Below are 25,994 nucleotides of genomic sequence, written 5' to 3' on the forward strand. Positions count from 1 at the left end.
TTCTTTAGAACGCTAAAAGCTCTTTTATTATTTCCAAACTTTCAATCAAAACAAGTACTTATATTGCTATATACAAAAAAAATAAATAAATTTTATTCTATATTATAATTTATATATATTTTGTATAATATTTAGCTCTTTTAAAACAAACCAACTCGTTCCCAACGCCTGTTAACTAAGACGGCGACACGAACATGTTCAAAAACAACCATCCAATTAATCTAGTTGCAACAACAATATTTCAGGAGCTTATTCGAGATTTCCATGTATTCACACATGAGATCTTTGCCACTAAATTTTGTTATCTTTCACTCAAGAAGGAACAGATGAAATTTTAACAAGAGAAAGACATAAGTGTATAGTATCATAACACCGAACTCATTTCAAATGTTTTTCCTGTGTAGAGGTGTTCCTGTTTTGTTTTGTGAATTTTTGCATAAATTTATTTGATAGAACTACCTCAAGAAAATTAATTTTCGAGAGAACTAATTTTAACGATAAATTCTTTTAAAAAATGAAAACTATTTAATTTATTTAAGGTATATGGATACAAAGAAACAGGTGTATCAGTTTGGATATCTACACACAAATTTAAATGTTTTGCTAGAAACATAAAAAAGCGTCCAAATGTATATCAAAGACGAACATTTGGTGTAATTTTCAAGCACTAGGCGCATTGCTCTCAAGCTGTTCCACAAGATAAGCAAGTAACGGTATCCAAAGGGACCATAATAGGTTTTCTTATTTTGATAAGAAATCACTTCGTGGCGTCGAGGAGCCACTTTATGATGTCAGCATAAAAACCACTTCAAATGATTTCATGCAGTATGTAATTTGAACCTACTAATTTTTTTACTCCACGTTGGATGCAATTAATTCGCCTTCGATCGTTTGTGTATTCCATGGTCAGCCTTACAAAACCGTTCTATGCGACTTTATGCAGTATGTAGTCTGAACCTGTCAGTCTTCTCACCCACATTGGATGCAATTAACTCGCTACCATGTCGCCTTTGCTCCTTGGTATATTCTATGGTCAGTCTTACGAACAAGCCATTTTCTTTTTTATTTACGCCAGTTAATGTTTTTAGAGGTATGTACCGCAGACCTGCGAAAGAGAAAGATGGACAGTGTGAACACCATTCAAGAAGTGACAACACGAAGTTACTACACAAAGCTTGCGTAAGTGTAAACACCATTCAAGAAGTGACAACACGAAGTTACTACACAAAGCTTGCGTAAGTGTAAATATTTTGATAACGTTACTTGCACCATTAAATATCTCGAATTCGTAATGGCGCATAATCTTTGAAACTGTTCATAAAAACTCTAAACGCACTGTTTCTCCTACGCCCTGAAAAGGACCCCGTTTACATCCTGAACAAGAACATATATAAGTACCAACAATATACTAACCTGGCTTCAGAATGTCAACAGGGAAGCAGTTTTGATAAATCATTTTGTGTACTCGAGAGACAGCAAGCACTTTAATGTACAACACACACTGGAAAAAAAACGAGACAGAACAATGTAACGTTTCACAGATCAAATTTGCGTACGATCAATAAAGACCAGAATTTCCCGGAGAGAAATGGAACACACACGACACCTTAAATCACCGTAGCCCTGGAGAAAGTTTGTGCAGGTGACGAGAATGGGACTGACAAAAGTTTGAGTATGAGACAATGAGATAAAAAGATATGAGACAATCCCAATGTACGTTTTCCTAAAATTTACCTGGCCTGCTAACTCGATAAAAACTGTAGATGATAAAAATATTTTTCCAAGAATATTATTTGCCTTTGCTAAGCTTTAATAACGCAATACAACGCGCTAAAAACAAACGACCATAATTTATTTACCAGTGAGGGCATGATTAGGTTGAACGTGTGAGTGTCCTTCTCCCACACTGGGTTAAAATGACCATCATCACATGGCTAAAATACAGAATATAAAAATTCATTATATTACAGAACAGGAACTATACTACAAGTTTTATTACAAAACAGACAATAATTTGCAAGTTATCATACCCAAGCCGTTAATACATTTATAACACGGTAAACAAAAGGGAAATAATTTTAGATGATTTTCTGCAAGCGTATATCTCGTGAGAATTTTCATGTCATAGTTTGTTAGCAATTTTTAATCTAAGGCTAAGATTAAATTCAATTTTTAGTGTTAGGCACCTAGTGTATGCTAAGCTTTAGAAGTTTGTTTTATGCTTGTCAAACTTTAATTTCTATCTTAAGCTGAATTTCTAGTGTATGCTGAGCTTTAATGTCTATCTTAAGCTGAAGTTCTAGTGTATGCAAAGCTTTTATATTTAGTGTGTTTTACTTAAGAAGCATTGTTGAAGCATGTTGGGCTTTCTTGTCTAGTGTAAGCTGACCTGATGTTAAAACATAGAAGTTCGGCACTAAAGTACTGTACATTCAAGGGTGAATTTTATCAGAAAGGCAAAATATTTATTACCTCTGTGGAGGAGATACGTGCGTCACCATCAATTCCAACGGTCTCAAACTCCACACATATTGGGAGATTTAAAAACATATCTGTTTCCACAAACTGGCCACATATAACCTAGAAACAAACTAAAAACCATTTTGGCAACCATTTTATTTTTTTTAGAAGTCATGAGATGGTTTAGGAGCCACAAAATTAGTTAACATGTTTTTAAAGATAAATTGAACATAAATAAAATAGCACAATTCCAAGAGTATTTGAGACGTTTTCATTTGTTAAAAAATTTTCAAATTTCTGCGAAGTGTTGACCTGGGAAAAAATGTCCAGAGAAAATAATAGAAGAAAGGAAGGCATAAACATAAATCATGCAAAACGATTGACAGTTCACAAACAGAACTTAAAAGATCTAATTTTGATAAAAAAAAGACATAACAAAGATGATAAATCTCTTACGCTTCCTTAAAAATCATTAAGTCGTTTTTTATGTAAATTAGCTTTTGGTATAGACAAAACCTCAAGACTGCTGCTTTTTAAAACATAACTTTATCGTTTCCACAAACTGGCCACATATAACCTAGAAACAAACTAAAAACCATTTTGGCAACCATTTTATTTTTTTTAGAAGTCATGAGATGGTTTAGGAGCCACAAAATTAGTTAACATGTTTTTAAAGATAAATTGAACATAAATAAAATAGCACAATTCCAAGAGTATTTGAGACGTTTTCATTTGTTAAAAAATTTTCAAATTTCTGCGAAGTGTTGACCTGGGAAAAAATGTCCAGAGAAAATAATAGAAGAAAGGAAGGCATAAACATAAATCATGCAAAACGATTGACAGTTCACAAACAGAACTTAAAAGATCTAATTTTGATAAAAAAAAGACATAACAAAGATGATAAATCTCTTACGCTTCCTTAAAAATCATTAAGTCGTTTTTTATGTAAATTAGCTTTTGGTATAGACAAAACCTCAAGACTGCTGCTTTTTAAAACATACCTTTATCGTCAACGATTCCATATTGTCACCACTTGGTGTTCTCGTCAAATATGGATGGTAGGTGGACTCTAAAACAAATCACAATATTTATTTAAAGTTGGGTTGTTTCTCTTAATTTTCAAAATAGACTCTAACTCAAAAATACTGGTTTCATTGTCGCACAACCTTCACCAGTTTTGTCAGCTTAGGGTAAACAGTATATGTAGGGTACCTGTTTAATTTTTTCAAATATTCGTAAAAGAGATGGTTAAAATTCCAAATTCAGTGACAATAGTACCGCTGCTGACGGACCCGACGAACCGCTTTCAAGCTTTTTTTCACCACCATGCAGACTAATGCATTATATCTTCAGTGATTGGTACAAAAGTGTGTCGCTATTTTACAATTTAGTCTCTTTATGTAGAACTTTACTTGAAACTTTAAATAAGTCATACTTTGGCTGATCAGTGCTTGTGGTTTTAGTACATAACCAGTAGAACCCGATTTTAGAAAGAATCCAGTGTTGATGTGGAGTCCGAAATCTAAAATTTAAAAAATGAACGAATAAAAAGCGTAAGCTTTTTGCACTATAACGAAAAATGGGCTAAATGAAAACGCGCCTTAAAGAACCAAGTCTAACCCAACACACGTTCTTATAAGAACCTAGTTTATAAGAAAATCGAGGCTGAAAGTGTCTCAAGAAACTTAGAACAGCCTGAACTTACTCAAGCTGATTTGTTTCATAGATTATAAGAACAAAATAATGAGAGCCAGGTTCTTATTTAAAAATGCGTACAGGTGGGATGTAAATTGTAGGATTAAAAATGTTCAAAAGATAGTGTGACGCTGTAGCTTGAGAAAAGGATTATTTGCCATACTAGGCTTAGGTAGCTCATAATTAGTGGGCGATTGCCCGCAAATGATGAAAAATAAAAAAACTGACCTGGTTTCTGTATGTTCACAGAGGCCATGTGAACACCTAGTTTCCACATGTTCATTGGATTATAATTCGACGAATCAACGCGTGATCCTCGTGGATAAGTTCTTACCATCTTTCGGCGAGTAAGATACAACACATCTTAAAAGAAATATTCAGCTTTAAAAATATAAGTAGCCGCTCTTTAATATCCCTTCAGTTTATTGGAAAGCTTTTAGTTCTCTAATCTTTCTTTAAAACAGTATAATTTTCCCCAACAAACCAATGCATTACAAACTTTTTTCCGATACCATAAAATGTATGTAAAATAAGGTCTTATACTGGTTTTTAAACTATAGCGATGCACATCCTGTAAGTCAGTAGACACAAACAAAGTCAAATCAATAAAACAAATTTGAAGGTTATCTCACCAATTGGAAACTTTTCTCCTATCACAGAAATTGTGTTTTCTCCAAACGAGTGCATTTCCGTGCAGTTGTGGCTGAGATCATCGCGCTTGTAAGAAACTGCACGACAATACACTATCAGTTGGCTCATCACGTCATCCAACGGAACTTGAACCTAAGGGAAAGACAAACACTGTATAACGCCATGACAGTTTAAATGGAGCCTTAATACTTGTATTCTACCTCTACGCGAAACCAAAGTGGTGCCAGAGGACACACAAAATACTTATGCAAGAAATAGTAAATGCAATATCTTTTTACCGCGTTGGCATTCCTCACAAAAAAGTCACTAATTTATGCTAGGTATGCAAGGCCAACAATAAGTATGAAAAAAAAACCTACTTGTTTTGAGAATTTAGTTGCAGTAATAGAAACATTACACATGGTATTGGTACCTTTTGCATAGGCACCTTCGTATAGGCACCTTTACATAGCCACCTTTGCATTGGCACCTTTGCATAGACACCTTTGCATAGGCACCTTTGCATAGGCAACTTTGCATAGAAACCTTTACATAGACACATTTGCATAGGAACCTTTTCAACAAGCACATTTGCTCACGGACCTTGCGGTTTAAGGCTTGTTTTTTAAAATTTAGAGAGAAAACTCCACTTCTCAGGCAGATATACAAAAAGATAGACAAAAACAAACACAATGTTAGAGATTCTACGGTAAGATTGATTAACACCAATCAAATGAATGGTGACAAGTAATTTCTCACAAAGAATCAGAGTATACGTACTATATCTTCTTCTCCCCCTTGTTGTTTTTCATCTTGATTAAACTTAAAATAAAATATACGAAATCACTGGGTATGTGTTACTAAATATACGAACCTCTCCGTGAGAATTTAAAGTGAAATGTTTTCCCGGATCGAATCGCGTCTCTGATATTCACTGCTGTACTGTTTACTTTTAAAATCTAGGTTTCAAAATACTAAACCAATCAACAGCGAAGAAAAGATTTTCAGGTCTGTTATGTCTTTTTACTTTCAATAAACAATTTTTTCCTGATTATACTTTTCATTAAAAAAAATAATAAAGATCAAGTTGTAATTTACCAAATTAGAAACTAGCCAACACGTGAAACATTCTTCGTAAAACGCTTTGCATAATCAAATACATGACATTTAGAAATAAGTAAATAATGAGAAGTTTAACATCGTTGGGGTTTTCCAACCGAACGGCTGGCTCTATTTCATATCCGGCTGTAAATATATTACATTACTTTCAGGGATACTCATAGAATTGCTCAAGCTTGTTTTTCGATCACAATGCCACACAAGCCTGTTCGCGGTAAATGGCTCCCGATGAGCCGCCAACGCTACATCTAAAGTGCACCACAGTGGGGACTCGAACCTGAAACCTTATGATTACAAGTCAAACGCGCTACCACTACACTGTCTGTCTTACATCATCCCCAGAAATATTGAATCATACCTCTGGCTGACTGACAGTGGAATAACTTCGTAACTTTGGAGATTTGATGCCAGAGTACTATGGAAAACAAACAACACCCACTTGAAATTCACTTCACCGAAGGAACGGTAATTTTAAGACTGAAATTATGAGTACATTCCAATAAATATTGAAAAATTAAAAAAATTAATTTATGAACTGGCAGAAATTTATTATTTTCTAAGCACCGGCGCTAAATGTTGAACGAAAAGTTGTAACTTGTATAAAAGATCTCATAAATTACAACTCTCATAAAAAGCCTTTATGAAAAAAACCTGAGAGACGAGAAATATCATAACGCTCTCCACAAAACCTACAGCGCATATCGCTGAGAGGCTATTCAGATACTGTGCTTAATACAGCTATAATAGGTCGTAGAAGGTCATTTATAAGACATTTGAAACTGCACTAAAGGTTAAGTTAGAAAAAAATTATTCAACAATTTCCTTTGTAAGCTGTATAGATACATTTCTTAATCTAACTAAATAGTTTAACTTTTTATTTATTTACATGTTGACTTCAGCCAGATATTTATTACATTTTTAGCAATGACGTTAAATGCTAAACAAATGCTTTCATAGTGAAGAAAGATATCCTTGCTAAAGAAAAAAACTGTGAACAAAAAAAAAAAATTCATAAATTACTTACATCTTCAGATGGTTGATGCTATGAACAAAACAAATATATAAATTATTAAAAATTACTTCGGGAAAACAGAAATGTTTTTTAAACTAAGGAAAGACGTCGTTCTAATGAAATAGAACTTTAAAATATAGTTACCTGTCTTGATAATTTTTTGCAATGTATCTTCACACGAGACTAAACAGAAACAAGAATATGCATCACTGTTTTTTCGTCTTTTAAAATTGCAAAGAACAATTAGTTCGAGATAAAAGAAAACACACAAATTGTAGAACGAAAAAGCAATAATTGTAAGTTTGATTTGCTAAATTGTTTAGACTGTTGACTCCCTCCTCTACTCTAGTTAAGTTATCCCTCCTCAATATTTATTAGAGTCTATCCTCCAGTGTTGTAGCACCTTGACAGATTTAATATTAAATGGTAAAATTTTTATTAGAAACTACATAAAATATTCTGGATAAACGCATAAACAGCCACAAAAATAACACAGTCAGAAAAAAAGAATGATGATCAAATTGGAACAACGACGACGACGACCACCAACACCGTCACCACCACCACTGTCACCACCGTCACCACTGTCACCACCTCCACCGTCACCACCACCAACGTCACCACCACTACGGTCACCCCCACCACCGTCACCACCACCGTCACCAGCACCAACGTCACCAGCACCAACGTCATCACCGTCACCTCTATCACCGTCACCACCACCAACGTCACCACCACCAACGCGTCACCACCATCACCGTCACCACCACAATCATTATAAACGACAAACAACGTTAACATGAACAATAGTGACAGAAATAACGACAAAATCAAGAAACGCCACATTACCTTCTTTTTTGATCTGGCATGTCCTTTCAAAATAACTTTATGTTTCAGCTTTTCAGGAGAAGGTAACGTGTTGTTTGTACACAAATCTTCAGTCGCAAGCATATCACCAAACACTTCAACAAACATATTCGCCATCATAAACTGTAAAAAAAAAATTAACACATTGCGCATCAAGAATAAGGAATTATTACTTGAAATTCTCTGCTGAAACTTCGGGACCATACTTCTAACCGTAAAGCTGAAAAAGGCCGTAGGGGTTATTGAAAATTTGCGACTTTTTTTCTAAGGGTACATTTATTGATACTTGTTTACCTTTGACAGTTTTAACTGAAGAAGTTTGAGCCTGCATAAACAGGGCTACTCCACTAAACATTGTTGTTATCATATAATCAATACAAAAAGCTTCCGAATTCTCTGATGTTTTCCTGATTTTTAAAAAGACTTTCCAAAAACATTTTCAAGGTAGGTGATCTATAAAAATCTGAACGAGTGTGTAAAGGTATAAGCGTCATTGCCAAAGTACACATGTTACTAACATAACCCTACCCCCACCCACCCACCCACCCACACATAGATATACAATTAAAAGAGACCTGTTGTTCTTTACAACAATGATTTTCCAAAGATAAGATGACTGGATAAGGAGAATAGTCAAATGCATACTCCTAAAATAGAAAAATAAATTATAGATGATCAAAACACTGGATGGATTTCCAGTCAAAATCAAAACGGTACGTAACAAAAATACTTAAATTTGATTGGTTATCTACTAATTATTTTGTTTTTTTCGTTTCTGTCTGCAAGAAAAGTTAATATGATATCAAATTCCAGTTTTGATCGGAGCAAACAATTTTATCAACCAATCAGATTTCTAGAAATCACAATTATCCACTCCGCTCTGTTTCAATTCGTTTTTGAGTGGAAAACCACCTTAACACAGATGCCACGATTTTTTATTTCATTTTCTACATCTTAAATTTTCATTATTTCTATATCACGACCCTTTAAAATTCCGGTACATCTGAAATTGCAAGTCCCTGGTCAAACGTGCATTGGAAAAGTTAACTTCGCAATATCCACGAAATAAAGAAAAAAACCCAAACCTTTATAATTTCTAAAACGTCTCTCATTTTAATTTTAGTCGTCAAAGTCATGCCGTGAGTTACAATAGGTTCATCTAAAGAGAAATGGAAACAGTCAGTAAAAGTTACAATTTTTTTTTTATATTTACATTAGATTCTACTATGCTATTATGGAAACTGAAGTTTAGCCGAGAATGATGATTGTGTAGACCGGGAACATCAGGAAATAATATCAATTTAAATGCAAGTCAAAAGTTTTAGAATTTAAAACTAACTAGTCGTTAGCCCGTGGAAAAATCCACGGGTTCGCCCGTCCTTTTTATACCGCATTGCGTGCGTCTCGCTATCTGCGCAACTAAGCTACCATTTTGCGTGACAGACCGACAGACAGACGTATACGGGTATTATAATATAGATTTGAAAATTATTGTTGGGACAGTTTTTTGCTGTAAATGAATAAGATGTTGAAGCTCTAACACAACTGAGTTTTCATTCGTTTTATGAATTTTAGCAAAATACTCCTAACCTTTCATACGCCTTAATTTCTATATATTGCCCACATCATTCTCATAAAAATAAAAAATATATATATAAAAAACTTTGCGAGACATCAGCTAAGTGTGGAACATTTCATTGCAAATAAAAGCATTAAAAGAATTCTCGTGCCAAATAAAGTCTGAACTATAACAAGTTCATAATAAAAACAATTCTCTCTGCTCTGCTTTCAACGAAAAAGAAATTTATAACTGATGAAATGTTAATTCTAAAATTTACATCAACAAATGGTATTGTCTTCACCTTTGAACATTTACACCCTTCATAATTGTCTCTTTTAAGCCTTACCCCCCCCCCCCCCCCTCCCCTAAAAAACAGTTGAAAACTTGTACAAGCCCGGCGCTTAGGAGAGGATTTACTGTTACCCCAAAAAATGCTATCTTAAAACATACCACAGTGTGAAGCCTATGATATTGTTATCAACGAATTTACAACTAATCACTACCTGGTCCATCCCAGCAATCAATTTCTAAACAACGACATCCTTGCTGCAGTGCGTACACATATGCTTCACAACTTGACAAGCCTTTTAATTGATGACCAGTTAGGTATGTATTGTGTGACGAATTGATGAAATAATCAGAAAGTGGTCTGTTCATATCCTGTGAAAGAAAAGAATAAATATATGATTTAGGAATGAGGCAGAGAAGGGGGATAAAAGGTCTAACAAACGATTTTTAAATTTTATAGCTGAGTCAGGAAAGAATAAATTGAGCGAGAATTCAGATGAGTTGAAAGGTTTGTGAAATTATTTTCAAAAATGCACTTTATAACTGAAGATTAATGTGAATAAAAGGTGGTGGAGATTCCATACTAGACAAATTGAGTAAATAAAATATGATAATTGGTATGTTTATTTTCGCAAAATAATTTATTATTTGGAGCTGAGGTATTTTAGGTTTTTTTGTATACCTTACGTTAAGCTCCGCTAATGTTAAAATAAATGCCACAACTAAGTAACGATATGCATTCTAATAGTGTTAGAAGCAAAAAAAGAAAAATAAAGGGAAACGAACCTGTTCAATATTACTGTCTACGATTGAATTATCCCCACTTCGTAAGAAACTAAAAAACAAAACAAATATGAGCCTGGATACTAAGTATAGAAATGCACGAAACATTTATGTCATTGAGAAATTTTAAAACCATCAAATAAACAAAAACAAAACTCAATGTGCATGTAGGTTTTCACAAGGAAAAAAATTTTTGCAACACGAGGCTAAATGCACAGAAACCCCTTTCTCTCTTAGCTATATTTTTCTAACAAAAGTGGGCCAGTACTTTTGCAAAAGAGGGACAGTATATATTTAAAAAGCTTTTTGATTTCGTAGTTCATAGCAGGCCAAGCTTTGCTTTCATAGGAGATCGAACTGCAAGAAAGCTATTATGTCAACAGTAGAAGGAAGAAAAAAGATCATCTGCTGATACGAAAATCTTAGATGTCTAAAATGTAAGAATGAAATATAAATAACAATGATATGGTATTATATTATCAGAAATTTTTTGTGAGAAGTGTGACCATACTCTTTATCTTCAAAAATCAACAGACAGAGGCACATATCAAGAATAAATTATCTAACACACCTCATGAAGCCATGGAAAGAGAGAAGAGTAGCACTTGTCTGATATGCAGTCGGATCATCACCAGCTGAAAACCTCTTAAACAACCAGTTATGTTTATCGTGATGTGCAATAAGGCTTCTTGCTGTTGTAATGTCCATATCTGTCATCTAAAAAACAAAAATTTTTTTACATCATAATAATTCTTTTTCTCTAGTTTTACTTTGTCGCTTTGGTTGTTGACACTACCTGAAGGGTAGAAAAAAAGCGTTAAAAATACGGAACTTGTAAGCACAAATGTAGCTAAAAATTGCATTCTGTAAATCCACACAAAAAGGCAATTCACGCCAATACGTTTCATACTACGTCGTCATAAAACTCAAGATTTGCATTAGTAAATTCTACATTCCGTAAATAGGAGCAATTTTAGCACTATTCTCACGATTAACATATCTTGGCATTTTAACACCACATAATTTGCTTTAGTTTCACAGCAAAAACGTAAATTAGATTAGCTGCTTATACTAAAATACAGCTATAAGTAACGAGTGAAAAAACACCCAGAATTGCACTAATAAATTTGACTTTTCACACTAGTGAATTTTGCATTTCGGACCAATGCTTTTGTTTGGCACTAATTGATTCCGTCCCAATTTAAAAATATTGAAGATCAGAACGCCCTTATTAGTTTTTTATCCTCGCAAATGTTTCTAACCTTTCACAAAAAAATAGTAATAAAATAAGAAAGTCTGCAGGTCCGGTTCCATTTGACTGCATTTATATCGCACTTTTTGTTAGCGCATGCGCTCTTAGGCAAGCTCAGCTTTTGGTCTCACTTTACATTTTTAGTTGTTTGGGTGAACGTCATTCACTCAATTTTTAAAGTCCTTATCCTAAAGAAAAGAAACTCCCATTGTTTTCCCATTATTAATGGTTGCATTATATCAAATTTGCATTTAAGCCCTAAATCTCAATGGAATTCTGAATTATTTTTCTTAAAGCTTACCTCCCACAAAAAACAAGCTAATTTCATATAAAGAATTTGTATATTTTTTTGAAAAAATTCGATTTGTTCTTCAGATTTTGGACTTGAAGTTCCACTGATTATTGCATGACATCAAGAACTAGCTCTGAATGAGGTGATGTATTTAACAGTTTTAGCCAGGCATATAAGTTTAGAAATGTCACTAGCTATTCAGTTTGCTTTTTCAAACATCTTACACAAATTTCAATGTTTAGGATCTATAATTACATGTTTTAAAGCTAGTTGGTGTCGCCATGATCTCGCATAATTATCCGAACCTTGAAGACATATCTTAAGAACCGATTAAGATTTTTCCAAAAAATAAAACGATTCCTAGATAATTCTCAAAGTTCTTTCATACGATCTCCACTTGTTTTTTCGTAGGAGATAAGCTTTAATTCTCTATGATTCAAAACCGTACCCAAAGAAGTCTTTTTTGCTGTGACAATACTTCGAAAAAAAAAGCATCATAAATAGTACCTTTTGCTCATCTGTTAAAAACCATAAAAATTCTTGTGCTGTCATGCCAAGATCTGGAAATGATTTTGCGAAGCTCTTGAAATATTCGTAAAGCTACAGAACAAATGAAGAGGTAAATGAACACACAACAGACCAATAACAACAGTCGAGAAATACCTGATCTGATATGTAAGCATGAAGAACATTTCGTGTTTAAGAAAAATCCAATCAGATTTTACAAGCAACATTATATATACACACACAAACATACTGACTATTTTTCAAAGAAATAATTCTTGGTACAATATAATAACTAGTTGATGGCTCGAGAAAAATCCACATGTTCACCGGTCCTTTTCTTATACCACATTACGTGTGTCCTGCTACTTGCGGTACAATTTTGTGTGAAAGACAGGACGTATACATATATTGTAATATAGATGATATAATATAGATACCTGCTTTTGTCGATTGAGGAGGTTGAAAATAAAAATAAAGTAATCCAAGTTTAACTGCTCCTCAGCAAATTGACAACGTGAAATATTCTAAAAAAAAGGGGAAACAAGTCAATTGCTTTAAGGTGTTTCATTGATCATTGTTTTTAGGAAAAGATGTGTAGTTTCAAAAAACAAATAAGAAGACAGAATGCTCATAATGAACGAAATGTTTTTTTTGTAAAAGTAGATCTTAAAAAGTATATCCTTATCAACAGATTGGCTGACACAGGGTTAGGGCACTCAAACTCCCCAGAAATTTTAACATGTTGTTTTTGTCGCGAGTAATGAGCATTGTCCACTGAATGAACTCATTTTGCTTACACCTTATATAATAGAATATTATCTGATAATCGTGTACAACTTGAAAAAGAATTAAATTTCAAAAGTTTACATAGAAGTGAAAATCAGTAAACAAAAACACAGTCTGCAGTCCTATTTAAAGTTTTCATTTTCAAAAAAAGAATTTGCTAGCTTTGGATTAAAAACTTGTTATTTGAACAAAATGCTAAAACATACCCTTACAAAACTTCGTAATGCTCGTTTTCGAACTGATTTATTAAAGTTCCACATGAAACACAAACAAGTATCCAACGAGATGAAATTTTTCTCAGCAAGAACAGACCAATAGCGTTTTAGATAACTACTTGTGTTAAGAAAAACAAAATGAGTTTTACTGAAGCCTCCCTCAAACCACAGACACAGAAGCTCTAAGCACGTCTCCTGAATAATAGTGGAGGTATAAGTAAAATGTTGCTACTCTAACCAAGGAGGTTTAAAGAGAGACCTCCCTGCTCTAACATGATTATTACAGAAACAAGCCCATGAAATATCCCATGGGGGATCGCCTGACGTACATATTTCTTGCATCGCTATTCTGTGCATTCCTGCCTGGTCTTTTAGGATGAAGTAATGAAATTTACTTGGATGTGGGCTAGTACGATGATTTTAGGTAGGATTATAATGAGCTTCTTGATTTAAAAACCCCTGTGGTTTCTAAAAAATTGCACAAAGATCACAGGAATATTAGCTACCTTTTTGAACAGACAAATAAAATCTGGCTATTACATCTATATTATAATGCCCGTATACGTCTGCCTGTCTGTCTGTCACGCAAAATGTTAGCTTAGCTGCGACGAGCGAGCCCGTGGATTTTTCCACGGGCTAACGACTAGTATAGATAAAGTAGCCAATGACATAATACAGTAATCTGAAATGCAAATGTAAATTTAGAGTTCCTTAACCCAATCATATCTGACATAACATTAACAAGCAATAACAATTGACACTGACCATACCGTGTAACACAGTCACACAAAAATGAGAAACAAAGACATAATTTTGTTTTGTTTTCATTGAAAAAAAATGTTAAAGAATATACCCATGTGCAAGGACTTGTTACAAATTATGTGCAGGGACTTTTTTTAAATTTTGGGATGTTAGATACTATTTTGGTTGACAGAGAGAATAATCATTATTATAATTTGGCAAATGCTTTTTAAAAAAAAGTATGCATAGGGAAAGGATACACCAATATGGGATCAGAAATCTTATGACAGTCACGCAGCGGTAACTTTCCATCTTTTCCATAAATCAAGATTTCCAACTAAAAAAACACAAAGCAAATTAAGCTTTTGTATTCGAAGAACAAGAATACTGCTTCTAGAACCACAACATTCAAATGCAGTGCAGGCTTTCTAATTCAATTTTTTAACATCAGCAAAAAGTTGTAGAAGTGAAAAGATATTTTCTTTAATTATTTTATTATTATCATTTAAATTATTTACCCAGAATAGCCTCTTCAGTTCTTTTTTGGTACTGCTATCAAAAGGGTCCTGCATTTAAAGCTCCCACTTGAGCTACAAAAGTCATGCAAGCGCAGCAATCGCTATTTTCATGCTGAATGCTATGCAGAAAGAATAGATTCACACTCCTATAGTCTCTGGCATGACTCGGCCAGAGTTTGAACCCAAGACCTCCTGCACTGGAAACAAACCACAAGGCTACCAGTCAGTTGCCCACTTTAATACACAAAGCATTTGTGTTTGCAACTGCCAAGTGACCATGTGAATGAAAAAAAGTCTGCAGCATAGACTAATTCAAAACATATGATCTTCAATGCTTATGTTGCTGATATACAAAACCAAACAAATCAAAGAAACACTTCAGTAAAAAAATGGTACATGACTTACAGCTTGTTTCCATTGTTGAAATGCAAAAACAGAGTCACATATGAGATCTAGCGAATTTAAGCCACACCATTCTCCTGGAAATACAAAAACCTGCAAAAATAGTCTCTTATGGAAAGTCGTTAACGTTATAACAAAAACATTAAAAGCTTTGCAATAAAATTTAAAGACATAACAATAAGTAAATCATAGTAAAACTACTATTATTGTTATATACCTGCCATCATCACAACTAAAACAGAATTGGGCGTGCTGTTTTCAGGCCTTAATAGGACGTAAAACCAACATCACAGATGCAAAGGTTTACTCCTTGTAGACAGGCTAATTGGAGACTTGAAGATGACATGCCTGCACACCATAAAATCATATTTGGGAGTGTGATTTGCTACACATTTAGCATTTTCTTTACTGACAAGACTGTATCAAAGCATCACTAATACAACAACATAACAAAGAATTGCTAAACATTACAGATAAAGGCAGTTTTTCTTGGATTATAGAAACTTAAGTTATTTGTGAAAAATTTCCAGTGGTACCAGCCACCCTTCTTGTGTCTAAACGTGTTACCTTGGTCTCTCTGAAACATTAAAGAGAAGGATTGATTTTCTACTTCAATGTAAGGGAAGAGATTGAAGTTTCTTGTTTGTTGTCCACATCGAACTTCCGTTACGTCTTGAAATGACACTAAAACAAAACAAACAAACAAATAAATATTGACTAGAACAAGCAAGCTAAGCTTTTGTCTATTCAAGAACATACACAATAAACAGTATCAAGCAAAGATGAAGTAAAAAAATTTCGTATTTGCTATTCTTGAAACAGGTCTACTATACAAATTAAAAAAAATTAAAAGCTACAGCAGTACATTGCTCATAAATCGCTTATATTAATATCCATATATTCTGTTTCTCCAAAGTTGCATGAAGCTTTATTTCAACTCTCTTGCAAAGTAATTCATTACGCTAAAAGGTGAACCAGTGAATTCTTCCATTGGTTTATTACATGTTAGTTTAAATATAGGGTTATTAGAAGCAAAGAAAAAGTTTTAAAACAAAATAGAAATAATTAGGGTGGTAGACTAACAAAAAAAGTTCAAATTTGAGGTATAAACTTACATGAGCAATTATAACGATATCCTCCACTAGTTAAAGATTTCTTCCACATTATATGCTAAATTTGTAAAGTTTATAATTAAAACATAAAAGAACAAGAAGATTTTGATTTAAAAATACTAAAAAAGTAGCGATTTCAAACAGATTATATATTATATAGACGATTTTATATAATTTTCAGCTTTGAAAACTCAGAGATTTTATTAACATTTCACAAAAAAAGATAATGGTAAAAAAAGAATATTTTCCACTGCTTTAATTAGCCATCATAGACGATCAACTTTGACAGGAACAAGTTTTTAGTAGAAAACTAACAAAATCAAACACAATATGTAATATGAAATGGATTGAGCATGGCAAACATTGAGTCAGCGAAGTGATTAAACCTGGACATGCGTTTTTCTAGGATGTTGTTAAATGAATAGGAAACATACAATATTACAGGATCTTTTAATGGAAAGTTTTTACCTACAATCAATGCATAACTAAATATGTCAATAAACCTTTTAACCTTGTCAAATTTTTTACATGATCTATCCTGTGGCTGTTATTTTAATAATTAGTATTGTTATGACTAAATTAATGAAAATTTTAAAGACAAATATTTTAGAAGTAACAGATTAAATCTATACGACAATCTAATTAATACAACTTACCACATAGTTATCATCAATGGTGAACACACGTTCATGCGGAATGGTTTTGCCGCTTCGTGCATATTTTATCATTGAACTTTCTCCAAGAGTTTCTAACTTTTCATCTGAAAAATAAAGTAGAAAAATAATAAGATTCAAAATGATATATTATTTAGCTAGTAAAGTTTCATTCTTAATGTAGCCACAATGCCAAACTAATTCAAAAGTTAAATGGTCCCTTGAATCAAGTATCAAAGTCATTGGAACCAAATTTATAATAACCAAAAAGTGACTGAAGAACAAAAAAATACATACCATTACAAAATTGCTGTGAAATTCTTTGAGAAGGAAAAATGATCTAAAAGATATATCATTTAGCAGTCAGAGTTGTATAGAGACAACTGGACCTAAAGTAAAATATATATTAACTAAAACTCCAGTAAAGTGGAAGACAAATTATTAAATCTTTGGCTGAAAGTGTTTGGCAAAAAGATTAAATGTTTTGTTAGTAGGTATGTTGCCAGATGGCAGATTAACCTTATTAGATACAGTCAAGCCATATAACGATTTAAGTGGAACTTCCACTACTAGGAAAGATGGAAAGTGGGGATGTCCAGGTTCTTATTTAAGTCAAGTACATTGAGTTCACATATATCACTGTCTTCTGGGTTAAAGGATTGTTTGGATAGGGATAAAGTACTTTGCTAGATGGTAAAATCAATGGCATATTTTAATACATGTTTTGAAATATTTGACATTATGCTCTCCTTGGATTCTAGGAAGAATTCCAAAACAAAATTCACGTTTTCATAACCATCTTGAAATAAAATCTAATAAAAAAATTCTTATATAATTCAAATGCAAAGTGTTGCTCCCAAAAAGTAAAGCCTGTTTAACTATATTTTGATTGCACTAGCACATGCGAAAGTGCCAGGTCAGCTGTATAAAAAGCAGCCTTTAAGCAGCTATCTAGCATCTGGAATTGCTTTTCTTGAATAGCTGTTTTAGTTCAAATGGGAGCTTTAAATGTACTAGGGAATTCTTCACAGTACCAACAGAAGCTGAAGCTAGGTAAATAATTGTCAAATTTCAATAAAAATTGTCCCGTCCTCACTGATTATGATTACGTACTTAAAATTAGGGAGACCATTTGTAATAGGTGGTCTAGAACCAACTGTAATTTCAGTGAATTTTTCCTCCTCACAGCCAGTGTCTGTTCACTGAAAACTACTTTAGTACTAAAATACTAACACAGTGTTTTTTTGCAAATAATTTGAAACTATTATAAATAAAATAAATAGATGCATTAATTTTAATCATTCAGTGTAAAAAAATGAAAATTACTTGCTAAACGATTACATGGAATATAGAAAATATAAAAAAGGGCGAAGATTATACGACAAAAACTTCACACTGTACTTTTGCATCATTTATCTTGTAAGTAATATACCTTTAATTCACTGTCTTCATTTACACTGTCGTTCTTCACCTGAGTTGATGGTTCAATGCATTTCCAACTTTTTACTCCTGTTAAAAAACATTCTTTAGAAAACTATCACATTTTAAGGATCAAATACCCAATATTTTTTCTGTTGGGGGCATTTCCCTTTTTCAATTTTTATGAAGAAACAACCATATAAACACATACTTAACCAACTTAAAATCTAGAATAATGATTACATAACTTTTTCATCTGCTGAGTTAAGCGGGTTTAGAAGATTAAGAAGAGTTATCATTGGAAATTACAAGACAAATTTGGCTAAATTACTTTTTCTGTGAATTTCACTTACACTAGTAATAGCATTGTAAACAAACATATAAGTTTTACAGCTAGCAATATTTTGAAACGATTAGCATTATATGGTGAAAGAAACATGTCTTTCATCATAAAAATACAGAATGGAATCTATGTTGGCATTGCTGAACATCGTTGCTGGATCGAAAAGTTATATAAAGTGTAACAATTTCTCCTAAAAAAACTGAACAAATTGCTCCAGAATAAGTAGATAGGAAATGTCATTGATGTATATAAGTAAAAAAGTCCTCATAATAGTCTCTGATATTCCATATTCCTATAAATATTTTATTCACCTTGTCTAAGTAGCTTCACCCATTCAATGCTATCACGTTCATTTTCTGCTTGAAACACAAGAGGGGGTTGGCTTGAAAAAAAGATAGTGAATTTATAAGGAGAGTCTGTGTCATTTTTTACTTCTTTGATCACAGCTAGTGGGTAACTTCTCTTCAATTTGTCCTGTGAATGCAAAAAATGATGCGTTAAACATAAATCGCATGTTGGAGAAGAAAAACACATCAATAGGATGCACATGTCCAAAAAAGAATTCATTCAGCTATCAAATTAAGTTCCTAATGACACATCTTCTGCTGCTTGAATGTGCAAAAATACTTCATTAATGATGGCCAAAAATTTGAGACTTCAAAGAAATCACATTCCTATCCTTTTCTTGTAAAGTGTAACTGTGGTGTGTATTGCTTTGATTTTTTAAGGGAGTAATATTGTTCAACGCTGTTATTCAGGGCTCATTTTTCTTATCAAGAAAAAAATGTATCCCCCCCACTTCCGAAAAATTAAAATTTCCATTTCATAATGAATTAAATGTTGTAAATTAAATTTTAAATCAAATTAAAAACATACACAACTTACAAATTTCACACTCCGATAAAGATCAAGAGATCCTCTGGTTAATACCACAGACCAGCAAGGACAACTTTTGGCTGTGTATTGACTCCGATCAACTTTATGCAGATAGCCTTGTTTTAACACAGTGCGACCTGCATGTTCATTTTCCTGTACATTTAGGCTCTGATCACTAAACATTGTAATAATTCATTTCTGATTACATTCTAAAAAAACAAGGTTAAACTGGTGTTACCTAGTTTTTCCCACGAAACATACTTTGTGTCTTCTGATAACGGGAAATCGTGAAATTTGAGAGATAAAATTTCTAGGAACTCTGGAAGACTTTTTGACAGGTGATAAACCATAAAAACAGTTCTACTACATAAAATAAAGTTGCTCCAATTTTTCATAAAAATTGAGAAAATTAAAGAAAAGTTTTAAGGTGCAGTTTTAAAGGAAATTTAAGCTTATTCAAAAATGAAAAAATGACTTTAAGTTACTAAAACAATTATTATTTAAGTGTTCTTTTTTTTAAATTTATCCATTTTTAGATTTTTATAAGATTTAAAGAGATATATAGAAAATGAAGGACAACGTTGTAAAATTAAAAGTACAGCATATTTAAAATTTGGTTTAAGGAGTTTACAGAAGTAGTTATCCAGTTTATGCAGATTGAAATTACTTTGAATACATAAAGACATGCAAACAAACAAACAAACAAACAAAAAATAAACAAAATAAATTACTACAAAATCCTTAAAATGTTATTTCGGACAACAAAATAAAACCAAAGTTAATATTCACATTACTAAAACTTTTATAAAAAAAACAAAAAACAACAGCCTAACACAACATTTGAAATGAAGAAATATAACACATTTATATAATAATCACACAAATTTAAAATAAAAATATATTTCTATTGTTGTCACCATGTGCTCATAACACATTAACACCTAAATATGTATATATATATATTAAAAAAAGTACTCTGAAAGTGTCAAACAAGAAAAACGTCTGAGACCATATATACTACAACTTAATAAATATTAAAACATTAAAAACACATATATTGGCAAGAGAAAAGAGAAATTTATAACATTTTATCAAAAACCCTAATAATATCAAATTATGCCTACCTTAAATAGAAAAATTAAAAAGAGAAAAATTACGCAAGGCATTTAATTGAAACATTATGGTAGTCAGTTTTTCAAAAAATATCTCAGAATTACTTAAAGAATTAAGGCTGAAATTGTTTCTAAGAAACACAAAAATTACAAAATTATATCAAAAACCCCTCTTTCAAATGTCTGGCTAAAATAGATGTTCCTCCTTAAAAAAGCGAAAAATTAATTAAATGCCACTTAAAAGTCACTTATTTAAAACATGGTAGTTACGGTTGTAAATGTTGATATCCTAAGAAACACAAGGCTCAAAACAAAGAGTGGGATTAAAAAACAAAGTGTGACAAAAACCATGTCATAAATTTGCGGTCTTAGATCCCTTATTCCTAGGCAGTCAATTTACTTGTGTGAGCTTAGGAAACAAGAAAACAACTAATATTACATTAGTTTGCTCTTATTTTTAATACGTTCTTTTTTAGTAAAATCTGTGGTGAAACATTCTTAATGTCTTATAAAAATCAGCGATCCCTTAAAAATTGTATGCAGCTCATATTCCATTATATCTGGTTATTGATTCAACAATTCTTGAGTTTTATCTTTGCTTTTCTTGTTGAGACTGTATACCTGGCAATGTGCTCTTATTGTTTGCCATAATGTGCAGCCAGTCTTTCGTTTGAGCCAACAACCGAAAAATTCAGAAAGTTTATATTTTTTTATTAGATCAATTCTTCAGGTTCCAGTTCTCTTAGGGGAGGAATATGCGGATCATACCACGTTTTTAAGCTCCTTAACAGAACTATTAAAAGGTGGATGCTCTCTGCATTAAAGATTTGCAGATTTTGATATCAATAACTGCCAGATTGTTTGGCTGTTTCAAACTCAGGAAATAGGTCTGTCCGGTATAGTTAGTATTTTCATGAAAAACCGCCACAGTTGTTTTCATTGTGTTCTTTGTATACATTATGGGGCCAAAAATATGATTTTTATTCAAGATATTTTTTTATTTTCACATAAGTTTTTCATTGCAAATGATTATTGAGCACAAAAAAGTCAAGTATTTGTAACAACAAAGTTATTTTATTTGTTTAGCTTAATTTTTGGGGTCACCAAAAATATAACTACGTAAATACTAAAAATTTGATTTGGAAAAGTAAAAAAAGAAATTTAAAAAAAATACGAAAACAAAAATGCTTGCATCATCCAAGGACTGCCGCAGATTTTTCAATCTATTTTTGTTTGATTCTTGACTCTTTCAAAAATTTTCAAATGTGTTGTAGCAATGGTAATGCCTATGTTTTTTATGCATCTTAAAGTTTCGAATTTTTGAAATTTTTAAGACACAGTAAATTAATTAAAAGTTCTGTATCTTAATGTCAAGTAAAGATTAAAAAAATAAAATCAACCAAAATCACTACAGAATAAAAACAAATCATAATAAAATATTTAGTGTAACGGTAAAACTAAATCCCTCGTACTGAGACAGCAAAACCGACAATCTCTTTGTACAGATATATACTCTTTTCTCTCTATAGCCATTCCTGCTGTTAACACAAGAGATTGAGACTTGGTTTCAAAATTTCCCTACTGATTTCCAGTGTATAAGCTAGCTTGTGTACAAACAACACCTCAAAATGTCTGCATCAAAACTAAACTGTTGATACAACGATATGTTTGGAATCTTGACAAAAGTGCTGGTAAAATAGGTATTCCAACCAGAATGTTGACTTCACTCATTCTGGTTGAATTTACTAAAGCATCTATCTTGTGAAAATTTTGTACCACCTGCAAGCATAAAAATGTAATGAATTCTGTTATGTAAATTGCTAAGAACTCTCCAACATAAATATTGTAAACATTTAAAATCAGTTGTTAAAAATAATACTAAATGTAGTTGATTACAGGATTTGCACCTTTTCCACATTTAACCATTTCTTTGATAACACGGGACATTTGGTGGTTTAAAACATCATTATCTACCCATTAAAAATAAAATTTACAGGGGACTTTGAAAAATATGACTCACAACATTGTGTTATTGTCACTCATTCATCCCGCTGACCAGCTACATATCCAAGAAGAGATAAGCCATACACTGATGCATATTTCTAGGTACTGTACAATGGTGTTTGTCTACCGCACATGCATCGAATCTCTTACAAACCACTCAGCAAATACTGAAATACGCATAACACAAAACCATTAATTTATTTATCAACAAACAACACTTTTAAAAAGTAATCAATGTGTGAGATATCTATATGATGTTATCTAAAGTTCTATGTTTGTTACGGTGCTTCTGATATGACAAGCCAAACTGGTCAAGATGATGTTAAAAGGTCATACAAGCTGGAAAGTGTTTCTGCAAACTAACTTTCTGCTGTGCTAACATTGTTTCATTTTTTTTCCATTGGTAGAAAACGCCCTTAAAGTTGACAATGCTACCATCTTTGTCTTAAAGCTTGCTTAATTTTACCAAAATTAATTTTTCAAACAAGCTGTACTGTTTGGTCCAAGCTGAAAACCACAGAAATTTCTCAAAAACAGTGATATCGATTCCATTCCCTTAAAAAAATGAAATTAAAAGCAATGTTTTTGAATTAATTTACTGTACGTAACAAAATAACTTCAAAGGGCACCTATTTAAAATTTCTACCCTAGCCCCAGGATGCTTAATACTCAGCAATTAATTCAGCAAGTGTGTGCTTTGATAACAAGAATAAAAAAGAAAAACTGTTTTAAATATAACCTAATGTACTTTAGTGACATAAAACAAAGATTCTAGTACTTTTTGTGAATTTATAATAAAACTTCCTATAGTCATTTTCTTGCATCTTAGACTAAAATACGGTAAATCTTAAAAATTCATTGTAATCTTATTTTAATTTTTTACTTTGCAGTAAGGGCATTTTATTTTCAATAAGTTTTAACAAAGAAACTTGCATTTCTGAGGAAATTTTTCCTGTGGTGTTTTATCATAAAGCCTTTGTTAAATCTCTCACAACATAGCTCTTGCAAAGATCATTAAAGCAATTAGATACTGTATTACTGTACTGTATTATGTGCAAAGAATTAATGCTACAAACAAACACTTCACAATTTTGCTGTTGCTGGATAAATCCCAAAGGGAGGCTAAAAAAAAGCTAAGGTGAAGTTGTACAGTCAAAAGTACATTTTCAAGAAGTTCATGGCAAACGCATACCCTATTTTAGTTCATGATTTATTAAATTAGCTACCAAAATTTGTACAATCTGGTAGGGCAAAACAAGGAGTAATTGTACATGTCTATTGTCTGGTTAGCACATTCAAACCAGTGCCAACACAAGGTTACAGTAACTCCATGTGACTAAAACTGTCTAATACACAAATATATAGGTAGTGCTCAACTTCTTCCCAAAGTTCTCTTGTCCCTGTGAAGCTTTCGAGTTGACGTATTTCATTTTAAAGTGATGAAAAAACGTCCCGGTGAGATCATTGAGCCAATTAAAAGTCTAATAAAAACAAACTTGTAAAATTGAGTAATTTTTCTATTCAGTTTATTCAATCACTCAGTTGATACACATAACATTTTTCAAAAACACACATTCTATTTTTTAAAATAGCATTTCGTATTTTCTATTTTTAGAAATAGAATTGCATATTTTTAAAAAGACAAAAATTCGTATTTCGTATTCTAAAAAAAATGTGTGTATTTTAAAATACGAAATCGGCATTTTTTATACGAAATTTCCGTATTTTGTATATTTTAATACAAAATGAGAAATGGTCGATTTTCCTAGAGAGCTTCACATATTTTACTCTATATTAAAAAAATATACCTTACTTAAAAAATGCTGTATTTTTGTCTAAAATAAAGAGAAAACGGATATGCAAAGCTCAAAAATCGTTACATTTTTTTTAGAATGGTGAGAAAATTATTCTATGAAGCTTAAAATCACTGTATTCCCTTCTTTGATAATGAGAAAACGGGCCTTTGAAGCTTAAAAATCACTGCATTTTGTTTTGAAATAAGAAAAACACATCTCTGTAAAGCTGAAAAATCACTCTAATTAGTTCTAATAAAAAAAAGATCCTATGATGCTTAAAAATCGCAGTATGTCATTCTAGTTAAACAAGAAAGGATATGTGCTTAATAAAAACAATCTTTATTATGCTTAAAAATAGAATAACGAGAAAATGAAGCCTACAATAGTCTCGCTTTGACAGTTTTTAACTGAACTATGGTTTGGTCAAACTATAAAATTTTAAAGCTTTAAAATACAATAAATCTGGTTCTAATAATCCTACAGTATTCAAAATTCCCTATCTATATACTTTTTGTTAGTAAACAAAACACGCAGGACACGCAATAATAGCAGTAATTTATTACTGAAGTGTAAATCCTGTGTAAATATTCATAATAAATAAATAAAATCCAAATATGCCACTCAGCCCCCTCCCTTTCCCCCAAATTTTATGTTTCCTCTTTTTAAATCATGTGTGAGAATATAAATTTTCTCACACATGTTTTTGAATATATCTGAGATAAAAAAAAAATGTTATGCATTTTCTTTAGCCTCAACAAATTTGTGTACATTTTATCTCGTAACACAATAGCTACTCTCTATTATTATTATAATAATAGGAAAGGGCAGGAAAGACACGCATGCATATTAATATTAATATGCATGCGTGTCTTTCCTGCCCACAAAACGTAATAAAAGTGCTAAAAAACTTAGGATAAATATTGACTTACTTTGTTGCGTAATGCATGTCACATCTACTTATAATTTCACTTAGAAGAACAGTCAGGTAGCTAATTTTGGATGCACTGGTCTTCAACAAAACAGTTGTGCATCTCCTGACAATTAGTTTCGCATGCTTCGAGTAATCACTGCACAAAATTGTTTGTTTACATATATACCGCACGATGTTGAGTCATATGCAAAGTAGTTTTACCTTGGAATCGTAACAACGTTAAAAGAAAAAGAAAACCCAATTTTTCACTCTTATTTTAAAAAGAAATGGAATAATAAAAAATTGAAAAAGCACTTGTCTCCAAATATTTGCAATGATTTCGTTTTATCTTAATGTTAATCTTATATGGCGTACAAAGGGTAGGTGCTTACAATGTTCGGTAATTTTTGCAGAATCTAGCCGTGAAACCGGTATCGAAATTTGTTTGTCAAAAAATCGACTTTAAACTTTAAGACTCAAGAAAAGAATTTGGACCAAAAAGCATATTTCATATTACTTATTTTAAAAAAAATTCCTTAAAAGTCCAAATATTCTAAATTCAATTTTTAAGCTCACCCTAATTCGGGTGTTTTTAAAATCGTACAATCAATCGTTTCCGTACGTTTTGTTGACGGGAGATA

General features: G+C 32.1%; 1 protein-coding gene across 3 annotated transcripts; it reads right to left on the reverse strand.

Moving 5' to 3' along the window:
• Positions 1-25,528, reverse strand: LOC130648980 (1-phosphatidylinositol 4,5-bisphosphate phosphodiesterase gamma-2-like). Of its 3 annotated transcripts, XM_057455146.1 has the most exons (31): positions 25,373-25,528; positions 19,541-19,740; positions 18,967-19,129; positions 18,326-18,402; positions 17,191-17,233; positions 16,897-17,000; positions 16,244-16,298; positions 15,696-15,812; positions 15,132-15,205; positions 14,469-14,545; positions 13,459-13,582; positions 12,904-12,990; positions 12,467-12,559; positions 10,987-11,132; positions 10,419-10,467; positions 9,848-10,004; positions 8,869-8,942; positions 8,359-8,430; positions 7,766-7,906; positions 7,061-7,099; positions 6,929-6,946; positions 6,263-6,319; positions 5,566-5,607; positions 4,788-4,938; positions 4,384-4,518; positions 3,896-3,982; positions 3,462-3,529; positions 2,473-2,580; positions 1,860-1,934; positions 1,414-1,501; positions 1-1,105 (listed from the first exon to the last, which is right to left on the reverse strand). In XM_057455146.1, the coding sequence occupies exons 2-31, from the start codon at positions 19,712-19,714 to the stop codon at positions 936-938; spliced, it is 2,865 nt and encodes a 954-aa protein (XP_057311129.1). In that variant the 5' UTR covers positions 19,715-19,740; positions 25,373-25,528; the 3' UTR covers positions 1-935. The 3 variants fall into 3 exon arrangements, 2 of the variants coding, with proteins under 2 accessions (XP_057311129.1, XP_057311130.1); XR_008982991.1 differs by lacking the exons at positions 1-1,105; positions 1,414-1,501 and having other exon boundaries at positions 2,473-2,591; XM_057455147.1 differs by lacking the exons at positions 1-1,105; positions 1,414-1,501; positions 1,860-1,934; positions 2,473-2,580 and adding an exon at positions 2,618-3,037.
• Between the last annotated feature and the right edge of the window lie 466 nt (positions 25,529-25,994).

This window comes from Hydractinia symbiolongicarpus, chromosome 7 (genome assembly GCF_029227915.1).
Source record: "Hydractinia symbiolongicarpus strain clone_291-10 chromosome 7, HSymV2.1, whole genome shotgun sequence".
NCBI classification, from domain to species: Eukaryota; Metazoa; Cnidaria; class Hydrozoa; order Anthoathecata; family Hydractiniidae; genus Hydractinia; species Hydractinia symbiolongicarpus.